Source organism: Lonchura striata, chromosome 5 (genome assembly GCF_050655825.1).
Source record: "Lonchura striata isolate lonStrDom1 chromosome 5, ASM5065582v1, whole genome shotgun sequence".
In the NCBI taxonomy this organism is placed as follows: domain Eukaryota; kingdom Metazoa; phylum Chordata; class Aves; order Passeriformes; family Estrildidae; genus Lonchura; species Lonchura striata.
In genome coordinates this window covers 3,387,747-3,401,363 of record NC_140707.1, presented here as the reverse complement: position 1 = coordinate 3,401,363, position 13,617 = coordinate 3,387,747, and the positions used below count along the sequence as shown (strand labels likewise).

The 13,617-nt window shown below is 53.2% G+C and overlaps 1 protein-coding gene and 1 long non-coding RNA gene across 2 annotated transcripts in view; one reads left to right on the top strand and one right to left on the bottom strand.

Moving 5' to 3' along the window:
- The window catches only part of LOC146767132 (uncharacterized), a 254,644-nt gene that overhangs the window by 202,022 nt on the left and 39,005 nt on the right, over window positions 1–13,617 (bottom strand). The window lies entirely within an intron of this gene.
- LOC146767134 (olfactory receptor 14A16-like) lies at window positions 7,506–9,451 on the top strand. Its single transcript, XM_085581119.1, has one exon. The coding sequence runs from the start codon at window positions 8,139–8,141 to the stop codon at window positions 9,111–9,113; it is 975 nt and encodes a 324-aa protein (XP_085437245.1). The 5' UTR covers window positions 7,506–8,138; the 3' UTR covers window positions 9,114–9,451.

Sequence of the window (13,617 nt, the reverse complement as noted above, 5' to 3'; positions counted from 1 at the left end):
GCTGTGTCCCCATGGATATTTGGTGTCATGAAGTTCTTCAGTGTCACAATGGCCACCTCACTCCATGAACTTCCGCAGTGTCCAAATGGCCTCCTTGGATGCGCAGTGTCCCCATGGACCACTGGCTCCATGCAGCCCCACTGGGTCACCATGGACTCCTTGGTTCCATGAGGTTCTGGGGGTGTCTCCATGGTCTCCTTGGATCCACAGTGTCACAATGGACCACTGGATCCACGTGGCCATGCTGTGTCACCATGGCCCCTTGGTTCCATGGGACCCCAGGGTCACAATTGACTCCTTGCTTCCACGTCACTCCCTCAGTGCCAAAATGGCCCCTTCATTCCATGGGGGACACAAAAGATTTATAGAAACATTGAGCAAATCCTGCTTAACACACCTGGGAACATCTGTTTGTATTCCAAAGAGAGGTTAAAGATGAGGATGGCACCAGAAGCTTCCATCTGCAACATGGATCCAAGGAAAGGACAGGGACAGCGAATTCAGCTGGGAGATAGAGAATTCTGCTTCCAGAGATCATTTCTGGTCACACTGTCCCTTGTAGAAAGGTGACACCATTCCAGGCAGCCTTTACTGAGCAGGTGGTTCCTGAGTGGGGTTTGTTGTTTGGGAAACCTGTTCAGGCTTTTCCAGTCTTTCCTTCCCAAGAGGAAAACTTCTCCTGGAGCTGTGTGCAGGCAGAGCCCTGAAGAGAGCAGGTGGGACACGGTGCAATGGGTTGGGACATGAAGCTGCAGAGCTCAGGGACAAGGTTCTGCTGCAGGGCACAGGGATGTCAGTGCCAGGTGGGCAATGTCAGACATGGTGAGGCTGGGGGTGAGGAGCAGCTTGTCCAAACAGGGTCAGCTCTCAAGGAGCTCATTCTTGTACATGCCCAGACCTCCTAATGAGACACTGAGCATCAAGATCACCTGGGGAATGCTTCTATCAGCTCTTCTCTGAACTGGGAAATAAAAAACACTCACTTGATTAAAGAAGAAAAGTCATGAGGTGTACTTTGAAATCCTCCTCCTTACAAGAACTCCAAACTGACTCCAATCAGCTGCACAAGCCCTGGAGATTTGCAGACTATTGTAGGAAGACAAAGCACCCCTGAGGGCTTTCTGTATTTTGACTATCCCCACGGTGAATTTGGGGCTGAGTCCAGGACCATGAGGCAGTGAGAGAAGGCTGAAGAAGCTGCTCAAGGAGTCAGAAGCAAAACTCCAAGTCCCTTGGAGCATCACTGGGCCCCACTGAGGGCTGGGACTGCCAAAGGCTCCCCAGGGACTGGAGAGAGCAGATCCTTGAGGCCAGGATTGCAGGGAGCCCAAGGCTCAGAGCAGGGAACTGCAATGCTGAGCAAGGCCTGGGCTGGCTGGGGGAAGCAGAAAGGCCAAGCCCTGAGCCCAGCCTGGCACAGCAGGGCCTGTCCCTCACGGGTGGCTCGGGGCTGTTTGTGGGGCAGGGGGATGTGAGGGGCAGCAGGGACAAATGTCACAAACCTGTGTGACCCTGCAGATCCTCATGGAGCCAAGGGGCCAGTGTGACACTGTGGGAAGTTGTGGAACCAAGGGGATCATTGTGGCACTGTTGGGCCCATGGATCGAAGGGGCCAGGGTGACACTGTGGGGCCTCATGGACACAAGAGGCCATTGTGAGTCTGCAGGGCTGTAACACCCCAGAACACTGAAATGCTGGGGGTCACCAAAGGTTCCTTTACTTGATTTGGTGCACAGGAGAAACACTAACCAGATATTCTCACCATGACCAGATGCAATGAATATTCTTAGCAGGAAGGGACCCACAAGGATCATCAAGTCCAATTCTTTAGTGAATGACCTACACATTGACTGAACCTACAACCTGGGTGATACCAGCACCATGCTCCAACCAACAGAGCTAGGAGGTCAAAATGACACAAAATTTTACTGACAAAATATAGAGAAGAATGGAACTTTAGCTAAGGCTTTAATACAACACCCACTTCAACATAAATCTCTTATCTCAGCATTAACTTCATTAACTTAATCAATATAACCTAAAAATCTTTAACCCTTAATATGTTAATTTTTAAAAAAATGTTCCAGATAAGTAGGATTAGAAAGAGAAGAAATAGAGATCAACAGAAAGACAGAAGATCTATAGAAACACACACACATTGGCACCAATTGCTTGGGTTCCAGCATCGCTAACAGAGGAACCCCAGGAGAAGGCAGGATCCAGACCATGGGCTGGCCTCGTGCTCCGGCTTTTAACCCCCTGGGCCTCCATGGGCCCGCCCCTGGGGTGGGACTGCCAGGTGATTGACCAATCAGAGTCAGGGTAGGCACCAGCTGCTTGTGTGTGATTGGTTGACAGCTCAGCCAATCAGCACCGCCTCTGCTGTGTGATTGACAGCTCTGCCAGGCCAGGCTGGGGGCGGGGCTCTGTCCCACCACAAACCAAGGCCTGACCCGCCCCCGGCCCCGCACGGGCATTCCGAGCATCCCAAGGTGTCTCGGGACATCGATCTCATCCAGCCTCTGATAGTGACCACGGGGACACTGCAGAACCTCATGGAACCAAGGGGCCATGGAGACACTGTGCTGCCTCATGGAATCAAGGAGAACATTGTGAAACTCGGTGACCCCAAGGAGGGCTGGGCCTCCTGGGGACCACCTGACCACTCTGGCATGTCGAGGGCTGCTTCTCATCTGCCCCTGAGGCACTGGGGCTCTGGGCTTTCCTTCTTATAGGAGAGAACTGTCCTTCTCCTCCAGGGACCTATGGCCAAAACTGGAATTTCTCCTCCAAATTTTCTTATGTTGCAAGGATTGTTTCCACATTAAATCTGCCAGGTGAGACAGGTCTGGCTCCCTTGGCCACCCAGGGGCCACCTCTCATCTGCCTTTCAAACACTGGGACCATGTGCTTCTCTTTCTTATGGGAAAAAGCATCCATCTCGACCAGGCACCCATGGCCAAAATAGGGGATCTGCCTCCAGAATTCCTGATATCCGAATACAGCTCCCAGACAGAAGCTGCCAGGACTGACAAGTCTGGCTGCCCTTGGCTTCCCGAGGGCTGGCACTCATCTGCCTCTGAAACACTGGGGCTCTGTGATTTCCTTCCTAATAAAAACAACTCTTCTTCCTGTCCATGGCTAAAACTGGGATTCCACCTCCAAAACGTCGTACATACAAGGATTGCTCTCAAGTGAAAGCAGCCAGGACAGACAGGTCTGGGTGCCCTTGGCTCATAGGGCTGCCTCTCACCTGCCTTTAAAACACTTCGTCTTGGTGCTTTCCTTCCTATGAAAAAGAACCATCATTCATATCTGTGCAGAAATGACCAAAAATGGGGTTCCACCTCGCAAATTCCATATATCCAAGAGTTGCATTCAGACAAAATCTATCAGGACAGAGAAATCTGTCTGGCCTAGACCTCTGATAACTGCCTTTCATCTGCCCTTGAAACACAGGTGTTCCGACCTTTCCTTTCTTTGGAAAGAATCATCATCCTCCTGACGTCCATGAATGAAATTGAGATTCCACCTCTAAAATTCCCTATATCCAAGGGTTGCACCCAACCAAAATCAGCCAGTACCATCAAGCCTGGCTGCCCTTGACCTCAGGTGGCTGCCCCTGCCACACTGGGGCTCGGTTCTTTCCTTCCCATGGAGATCACTGTGACACTGTGGGCACCTCATGGAACCAAGGGGATCATTGTGGCACCACTGGAGCCCATGGAACCAAGGGGCCACGGTTACACCGCGGGGCTTCATGGACCCAGAGACCATTGTGACTCTGTGGGGCCTGATGGAACCATGGAGACCATTCCGACCCTTCAGGGCCTGGTGTCACCAAGGGGGCATTGTGACACCTCAGGGCCTCCTGGAAGCCTGCAAGCTCTGGCTGTCCTTGTCCTCTGGTGGTCACCTCTCATTCCCCCAGGAAACATTGGCGCACTGTTCCTTCATTCCTGTGGTAAAGAACCGGCCTTCATGTCCAGGGACCATGGCCAAAATTAGAATTTGGCCTCCCAATTTCCGTATATCCAAGGATTGCTCCTAGACAAAAGTAGCCAGGACAGACAGGTCATGCTGGCCCTGTCATCTGGTGATTTTCTTAGACTCTGAGCTGAATGTTTTCATTTGAAAACACCTTGGAGAGGGCCCAGAGATCTCCCAAGGAGGGATTCTGAGCCCTTGGGCACATAGCCACTGCATATGGACAAAGGAGCTCTGTGCTCTGTGCTGCTGTGGGGGTTTTGCATCACGGAAGGGATGTCCTGGGAGAAGCTTCTAGCAGTTTCCTCTGTGTCTGACAAAAACCAATCAGTAATTAGCTTTGAGAGCTGACAGTCTGTTAAAGCACTAAGGAAGCTGCAGACGCCTCTGTGCAGATACAAGTTCCAGATGAGAAAGCCTGGCTGGGTCTCTCTCCCTTCTGTCCCCACAGAGGTGCCGAGGCCGGCCCAGCCCCGTCTCGGCCGTGGGGCCGGGCGGCTCCTGCCGTGGGGCCGGGCCCCTTCCCAGGGAGCCGCCAGGCGCCATCGGCTGCCGGGCAGGGCAGGGGAGGCCGTGGGGCCGAGGCCGGGCCGTGGCTGCGGGTGCTGACATCTGGCCCTGCCGAGCCCTGCCCCGCCGCCAGCCCGGGCCCGGCCAGGATCCGCCGGGCCCCAGGAGCAGCCCCGGGCCGGGCCGGCTCGGCCAAGGCTCTGCCGCCCTTGGGCTTCGCCCGCAGCCGGCGGGCAGGGCAGGAGAAGCCATCGGCCCCGGCCGTGCTGCTGCTGGGCTCTGGCCTGGCTGCTGAGATCCTGGCCCTGCCCCAGCGCGGCCCAGCCTGACACAGCCCCAGCGCAGCCGCTGCAGAAACCTCCATGGCAAAACAGCTCCAGCTGCAAGCACCGAGCCCGGCCGGGCTCTCGGAACCATCTGCAGCCCCGGGAGATATTGACTCTGCCAGTGCTGCCATCCTCCCTCCAGTGAGAGAAAAGGACACAGGGCAGGCACACAGAGGAGCAACATGAACACACCGAGGGCAGGGAAGGGGAAGTTGAGTCCCAGATGGGAGGGATGAGGAGATGCCTTGATCTTGGGGCTGGAATACTCTGGTTAAGCTATGGAGAAGGATGTCATTGATACATCAGACTCTTTTTCTCTATAAGGCATTGAAAAGTATGGGGAGATGACTTGTTTCAGCAAAGGCCTCCGTGCTAAAGTAAGTAAATCTTGCAGTAGCTGTGATCCCCAATGAGAGGTTTGAACAGAGAAAGGGAGAAAAGTGATGAGACCCTGTGCCTTCAGGGAGAGAAGAAGACCTCTGTTCCCAGAGATGAAGATGATTTCAGAAAGAGATGAAGGGAACCTTTGCTCTTAAACAGCTCATCTCGAAACTAATACCCCGTAACTTGGCATGGCCCATAAGCACAGCTGTGGGAAAAGGTGGGAAAATATGCGAGGGAGTTCACAATTGCATATTTCTCCAGGCAGCTGCTATTTGTGGAAATGAAAAGCCATGAGATAACTATTTTCCTGTGGAGAAGTCTCCATAACATTAACAAGAGGTACTTCTCTCCTGATGTGAACTGAAGAAAGATTAGAATATTGTAGAGGTGGTAAACTGACTGAAAATTTCAGGTTTTGCCTCTACATTGCCAGGTTTTATGGAGAGGGGAAGTTTTCTGAAAATTTTGTTCAGATTCTTATTACTCTTTCATTTAGTTTCTCTTAACAAACTTTTCTTGACACTCTTTTAAAGTTTTGAGCCCACTTTGCCTTTCTCCTAATCCTATCTCACAGCAGGAAATTAGTAAGTAGATTCTAGTGAGTGCATTGGTAATTAGCCAACACTGAACCCACCACACTAATTGATGCATTGGCCAAGAAATCTCAAATTGGTGAACCAAAAGCACTACAGAAACTTCCTGATGAACTGCACTAGAGCAGAGAGAAACTGAGGCAGACCCATGGTTTGTCAGGACTTGCTTGCTCCTAATGAGCCCTGTGGTGCATTTGGAGCTGAGACTTGGAACCTCAGGGCCTGAGAGGAAATTGCACAAACCTTTCCAGGAGTCAAAGTCAGAGGAAAACCCCAAAGTGGTTGGAGTCTAAAGCATTAATGGGACCCACAAAGGTCCATCTATACCACAGGCTCTTCATGGAGTCCTTGGAGAAGAGAACTGGAGGCCAGGATAGCACAAAAACCTCTCAGAGACTGAAAATGGCACAAAGAAATCTCAATGTGGAAAGGAAAATCCAAAGTACCTTACAAAAGTTAAGAATCTCAAAGTATTCATGAGCCCCACTGAGTGTCAGTACAAAGCTCCCAAGGGACTCATTAAAGCAGATAATTGGGGCCATGATTGCACAAACCTCTGACAGAGTCTGTAGCAAAAGGGAAACACCAAGTACCTTAAAATAACTGAAGTACCTTGAAGCATTAATGGGCCCCACTGAGTGTTGTTCTGGACAAAGCCTCTCCAGGGACTAATTAATGCAGAATATTGGAGGCCATGATTGCAGAAAGCTCTCAGAGACTCCAAGGCAAAAGCAAAAGCCAAAGTCCTTTGAAAAACCTGCAGTCCCTGGGAGCATGAAGGAGCCCCCAGGGCCATTCCTGACCAAGGCTCCCCAGGGACTCCTTCCAGCAGATCCTTGAGGCCACTGGGATGTGGGCTAGGGGGGGATGCTGAGGGCAGGACCAGGGGCTGACAGTGCCCAGCCTGGCTGGGGCTGTGCCAGGAGGCCCCAGAGCCTCAGGACAAGGTGTCTCCTCACAGCCCATGGTGGCACAGACCCTGCTGTGCCCCAGGGCACCAAGACTTGGCTTCTCTTTGTCCCCACCTGGCATCAGTGCCTCCTGTTCTCTGCTCTGCCTGGGGCCTGGGGACACTTTCTCAGTCGTGTCTCTCAGTGGGACCCATTAAAAGTCCAAGAAACTTTGGAGTTGGATTTGGACTTGGAGTTCTGGAGAGGTTTCTGCAGCTCCCTCTCAGGGCCTGATGTTCAGGGCCTGAGCACAAAGCCCCAGAGGGTCATTAAAGTCCTTGTGCTGTGTCTGTGCTGCTGAGCTGGGCCGGGCTCCTGGCACAGAGGGTGATCCTGGTAAGCAAGCAGAGCTTCAAAAGCACATTTCTCTTGCTGAGCAGCTCTTCTCCCAGCCCAGCAGGGCTGGGGCACTGCCTGCAGCCAGCCCGGGCACAGCACAGAGGCACAGAGAGCTTCAATCAGTCAGGGCTGGGAAGGGGCTGAGAAGTGCCTGGGGCAGAATCACTGCCAGCCCTTGGCACAGGAACCTCTGGCTGCAGGACAATGCAGCTGCAGCTCCTGGAGAGATCTCCTAAAGCTGGAACATCCCAATGCCCACAGACCCTGTGAGTGCATTCTCTGCTCATCTCCTGTGCAGAGCAGCCAGGGGTGCCCAGGGCTGTCCTGCAGAGCAGGGTCTTGCAGCCCAGGGCGCTGTGCTGGGCCAGGGACTCTGCTGCCTGCCAGGGACAGCTCTCAGCCAGCCCTGGAGCTGCTCCCAGTGCTGGGGGACAAGGTGTGGGTGGATGGAGACAGCTGGTAAGGCTTGGAAATATTCTCCTTGTGTGGTGACGTTGCTGGATTTTTCGAACCTGCGTCCAGCATGACATTAAACTGCAGAACATTTCCAAGCAGATCATAATGGGAGCACAGCAAGGCAGGGGATGCATAAAGGGGAAAATCCTGCCTTTTAATCGACTGCTCTGGGCTGCCTGGATGGGAACTTGCACATAGATATTCATCTCTCAGTTTAGGTTTACAAAATTAAAAAAAAATTCTCTCAAATGTGAATAAGCCAGGGAGTAACATTAATCAGCACAGGCCCCCTTAGAGGCAGCATCAGTGTTGCTTTTCCAGACTCCTCAGGGTTGCTCTGACATTGCCAGCAGAGCCTGCAGAGCAAGAGCTGCCCCTGGGCACTGCCTGAGCTGGGAGGGGTCTGAAGTGCAGAGCTGAGTCCCCAGGGCTGGGCTGATTTCTGGCAACACTGGCAGGACCCAAACCTAGGTACAGGGAAGCAGCTCCTGGTAGAGACAGCTCCAGGCAGCAGAGCCCTGGGCAGGCAGTCGGGGAAAGTGCCCCCAAGCTGTGCTGGGATATTTAAAGTCCTCTCTAAACCTAACTATTCTATGATTACTTTTCTTACAGATCCCCATGCCAAGGCAGCACAAATGTCCAACAGCAGCTCCATCAGCCACTTCCTCCTGCTGGCACTGGCAGACACGCGGCAGCTGCAGCTCCTGCACTTCTGCCTCTTCCTGGGCATCTCCCTGGCTGCCCTCCTGGGCAACGGCCTCATCATCAGCGCCGTAGCCTGCGGCCACCACCTGCACACGCCCATGTTCTTCTTCCTGCTCAACCTGGCCCTCAGCGACCTGGGCTCCATCTGCACCACTGTCCCCAAAGCCATGCACAATTCCCTCTGGGACACCAGGAACATCTCCTACACAGGATGTGCTGCTCAGGTCTTCTTTTTTGTTTTCTGTGGTGCAACAGAGTATTTCCTGCTGACCATCATGTGCTACGACCGCTACGTGTCCATCTGCAAACCCCTGCACTACGGGACCCTCCTGGGCAACAGAGCTTGTGCCCACATGGCAGCAGCTGCCTGGGCCAGTGCCTTTCTCAATGCTCTGCTGCACATAGCCAATACATTTTCCCTGCCCCTGTGCCATGGCAATGACCTGGGCCAGCTCTTCTGTGAAATCCCACAGATCCTCAAGCTCTCCTGCTCCAAATCCTATCTCAGGGAACTTGGGCTTATTGCTGTTAGTGCTTGTTTGGCATTTGGTTGTTTTGTGTTCATTGTTTTCTCCTATGTGCAGATCTTCAGGGCTGTGCTGAGGATCCCCTCTGAGCAGGGACGGCACAAAGCCTTTTCCACCTGCCTCCCTCACCTGGCCGTGGTTGCTCTGTTCCTCTGCACTGTAATATTTGCCTACCTGAAGCCGCCCTCCATCTCCTCCCCATTCCTGGATCTGGCCTTGTCAGTTCTGTACTCGGTGGTGCCTCCAGCCCTGAACCCCCTCATCTACAGCCTGAGGAACAAGGAGCTCAAGGCTGCAGTGGGGAGACTGATGACTGGATGCTTTCAGGAACATTAAACTGCTAGCCAATTGCTTTAAATCACTTGTATTAAAAGTCAAATTTGATACTTATTGTTGGTTTCATGCGGAGGTTCTTTTTCTTCGTTTTACTTTTTTCATATTTTCCACAAAGAAATATAATTGTTTGTGCCATTTCTCATTTTGTTTCTCTCCATCTTCCCTGTGGCCACAGATTGTGTCAATGAGGGGTTGCACTCTCAGCAGCTTTAAAGGAATTAAAGGATTTCCCAGTAGATTGTTCTTCAGAGATGCCCTTTTATTGCCTTCTCTGGAGCTGCAGCAGCAATGTCTGTGTGCAGAGCTGGGGCAGATCAGTGCTGGCACAGCAGCTGTGCCCAGGAGCAGCAGCACTTGGTGCTGCCAGTGCTGCTCCCGTGGCCCTGCCCCGCTGCCCTGGTGGCCCTGGTGTTGCTGCAGGGCCTGAGTGCTCTCGGGGCCGGGCACAGTCCTGGGGGTGGCAGTGCCGGGGCTGCAGCAGGGACAGGCCATGGGCACTGCTGGGGCAGCGCTGACGCCTCAGGCCAGGGCCTGGGGGCTCCAGGCTCCTTGCCCAGGCTCTCTCAAGAACACGGCCAGGCCAATGCTCAGCACAGAAAACCCCCGTGAGCAGCCCCAGGCTGGCCGTGGGCAGGCTGGGGGCAAACAGCATGGCTGGTGCTCTGCAAGGGCCCTGGGGGAGACGGGAAGGAGCAGCAGAGCAGGGGCTGATCCATCCCCAGTGCGCTGCACAGCCCAGGGCAGTGTCCCAGAGCGTCCTCATGGAGCTGCCAACAACATCCCCCCTCTGCAGCCCTGGCCTCTCCCCCAGCTCACAGAGGTGCCGCATCCTTGCAGGCACAGACATGGCAGCACTGGCTCAGCAGCCCCTGTTTGCATTGCACACAGCAGGCGGGAGCACCCCCATGCTGGTGCTGTGGGGACATGAACCTGAGGCAGCACAAATGCCATCAGCCCCTGGGGCCAGGAAGGGCTGGGGGACGCCAGGGAAACCACTCAGCTTTGTCCTGGCCTCTGCAGTCAGCCAGAAAGTTTGTTCCCATCAGCTGGGAGTTTCCTGTCCCACTGCAGACGCTGCTGCTCAGAGCCAGGGCTGCCTGGCAGCCACCCCCAAACTGCCCTGAGCATTTCCTTGGCTTCACCTTTGCTTTCTTTACTCTTCCCTGGTCCAGATTCCTTCCTCTTGCGCACCCCTGTTCCCTCCCCTGCACACAGCCCATCCTTGTTTGCCCTTTCCTCTCTGGCCCCACTCCCCATTGCAGTTCCTGACTTGGCACCATGGGAACATCTCTTGGGGAGCAGGATCATCCCACAAGTGCTGCAGGAATTGTCTGCAGGCTCCTGCAGTGCCTGGTGCTGCTCCCTTGCCAGAGGCACCCCAGGCCAGGGGGGCACATCTGGGCTGCTGTGTCTGGCTGTGGGGCTCCCTGTTCTGGGCAGTGAGGAGGAGCTGCAGAGGCTCTGCAGGACTGACAGGATGGGCTTTGGGGCTGTGAGGAGAAGCTGAGGGACCTGGGCTGCTGGAGCTTCTGAAGAGGAGGCCCAGGGCTCCTCCTGCAACTGCTCCAAGGGTGGTTTCAGAGAATCACAGAACCAGCAAGGTTGGAAAAGACCCTGGATATCATCAAGTCCAACGTGTGCCCTGACACCACCATTTCTTCCCTGAGCCTCCTCTTCTCCAATATCAACAAACCCAGCTCCCTCAGCCGCTCCTCACAGGACTTGTGCTCCAGACCCCTCACCAGCCTTGTTGCCCTTCTCTGGACATGCTCCATCCCCTTCATGTCCTTCCTTAATTGGGGGCCCAGAACTGGACACAGCACTCAAGGTGCTGCCTAACCAGTGCCCAGCACAGGGGAAGAATCACTGCCCTGCTCCTGCTGGCCACACCATTTCTAATCCAGGCCAGGAGCCATTGGCCGTCTTGGCCACCTGGGCACACCGCTGGCTCATGTCCAGCCTGCTGTCCATCAGTCCCTGCAGGTCCCTTTCTGCCTGGCTGCTGTCCAGCCCCTCTGTCCCCAGCCTGTAGCACTGCAGGGGTTGTTGTGGCCAAAGTGCAGGACCCAGCACTGGGACTTGTTAAAACTCACCTTGTTGGATTTGGGCCCTGGATCCAGCCTGTTCAGGGCCATGTGCAGAGCCCTCCTACCCTCCAGCAGATCAACACTCCCAGACAACCTCGTATCACCAGGGTTCCATGAGGCCCCAGAGTGTCCCAGTGGTCTCCATGATTCCATGAGGCCTCCCAGTGTCACAATGTCCCTTTGGTTCCATGGGATCCCTTGGTGTCACAAAGTCCCTTGGATCCTTGGGCCCTGCAGTGGCACAATGTCACCGTGGTCCCCAAGGCCCTGCAGTGTCACAGGGGATCCTTGGTTCCATGAGGTCTGGCAGGGCGACAATGCTCTCCTTGCTTCCACAGTGCCACAATGGCCTCTTGGTCCCAAGGGCCACCACAGTATCAAACATGTTTCCTGCATTCCGTGAGTTCCTGAGGGGCAGCACTGGCCCCTCAGTTCCATGGGGCTCTGCAGGGTCACAGTGGCCCCATCATGACACGAGGTCCTGCTCTGTCACAAAGCTCTGCATGGTTCCACAAGGCCCTGCAGGGTCACAGTGGCCTCTTGGTTCCATGAGGCCTCAGAGTGCCCTGTTGATTCCCTTGGTGCTGCAGTGTCCTGGATTCCGACACTTCCTAAATTGGGGACCCCAGAACTGGACCCAGCACTCAAGGTGCTGCCCAACCAGTGCCCAGCACAGGTGAAACATGGATGAAAAATAAAAACCCCACAATTCCAATAAAGATTTGTAGGGAATGGTATGTTTATTTGCAGCGCTGGACACATGTAGGGACTCATCGCCCTTCAATGGACATGCACACCCCTAAGAAGTCCCAAAACTTTTTTATTACCCTTAATTAATTTCCATAGGCATTGAATTTCACAATAGGTTCATGCATATTCATTCTGATGATTTAATGTTACACTTAGAGCTAGTTACACTTGTTTTTGTCAGAAAGTACAGAAAGAACTCCTGGGTCACTCTGCATGGTCTGTTTAAAGGCCCGAGGAGTCTTTCTTATCTCTTTTTAGTGTGGAAATTTGCATTCTTTCTCTTTAGCTGGGGCAACTTTGCTAGTGCTGCAGTTACCAGACTAAACAGAATATTTCACTCATGTTAGCAAGCTCAAAGGAGCACATTTCACCGAAATCCAAATGGATTTCTACCCTGTTAAATTTTCACTCTGTCTCGCAGGTGAAGAATCACTGCCCTGGTCCTTCTGGCCACAACATTCCTGATCCATAGAAATGCCAGGGGTTGTGTCCTGGGTTGTAAGATAAGCTTGTATTCCATTTGCCATCTGTCGAAGGCGAACCGGTTGGACAGGTTTTTTGTTATCTCTCTCAGAGACAATGGTTTGTGTATACACCTTCGACTGATTCAATGAAGGGGGTCCCACCCAGAGGGGAGAAGCAACTCTCTCCCTCTTCTTCGCGGGACTCCGAGAGAAGCAGCTCTCTCCCTCTTCTTCGCGGGACTCCGAGAAAAGCAGCTCTCTCTCTCTCTCTTCGCGGGATTCCTGGGGAAGCAGCTCTCTCTCGCTCTCTCTTCGGCGGCACTCGCAGCGAAGCAGCCGGCGCGCAGAGGCGACGGCAGCGGAGCTCAGAGGCAACCCCGGCGCAGAGGAAGACCGGCCCCACTGCCACCAGATCTTCAGAGGGAAACTATACCCTTCTAGAAATCACCACTGCAGCTACAATTCACCAGCCACTGCAAGGGAAGCAAATTGTCCCAGTAGAACTGATACTGGCACCCCGCAGGTTCTAGACCTTTTTTTTCCTTTCACTGGTTTTGTTTGTACCGATTGCATTTGCCTTTTTAAATTGTTGTCTAGTTTTCTCCTAGTAAAGAATTGTTACTCCCACTCCCATATCTTTGCCTGAGAGCCTTTTAATTTAAAAATCCTCGTAATTCAGAGGGAGGGGGGTTTGCTGTTCTCCATTGCACAGGAGGCTTTGCCCTCTTTCACAGACTCCTGTCTTGTCGAACCAAGACAGAATTTGGCGCCCAACGTGGGGCCCGAGGGCATTGAGAGGGAAAAAGGATTAACAGTTCTTAAGTAATTTGGTTTTGTTGTGTGTAAAAACATCTTCAGCATCACCATGTGGTCTAGTTTACCTTGGTTTGGGTGGCATGTGATCGTAGCTATACTTTTCCCATTTGCAGACCCTTATCTAAAAATGGGTCCTATAACTAAGGCTACGGTGTCTGTTATCAAGTTTGGCTTCTGGGTTAATTGGGTGAGGAATTCATGGATCTTTAATTTCCTCTGGAAGGCAGGTACATGGATTCATAGCTATCACACGTTAACTGTATGTTTTTGGGGTTACTTTAATAACGGTACCTACTGCGAGGAAATAGCACCTGGGCAAACTTTCTCTCAACCTTTTAACCATCTTTTTGGGTCTGCTCCACCAGTTCTCAAAGGGTTAAGATCCTT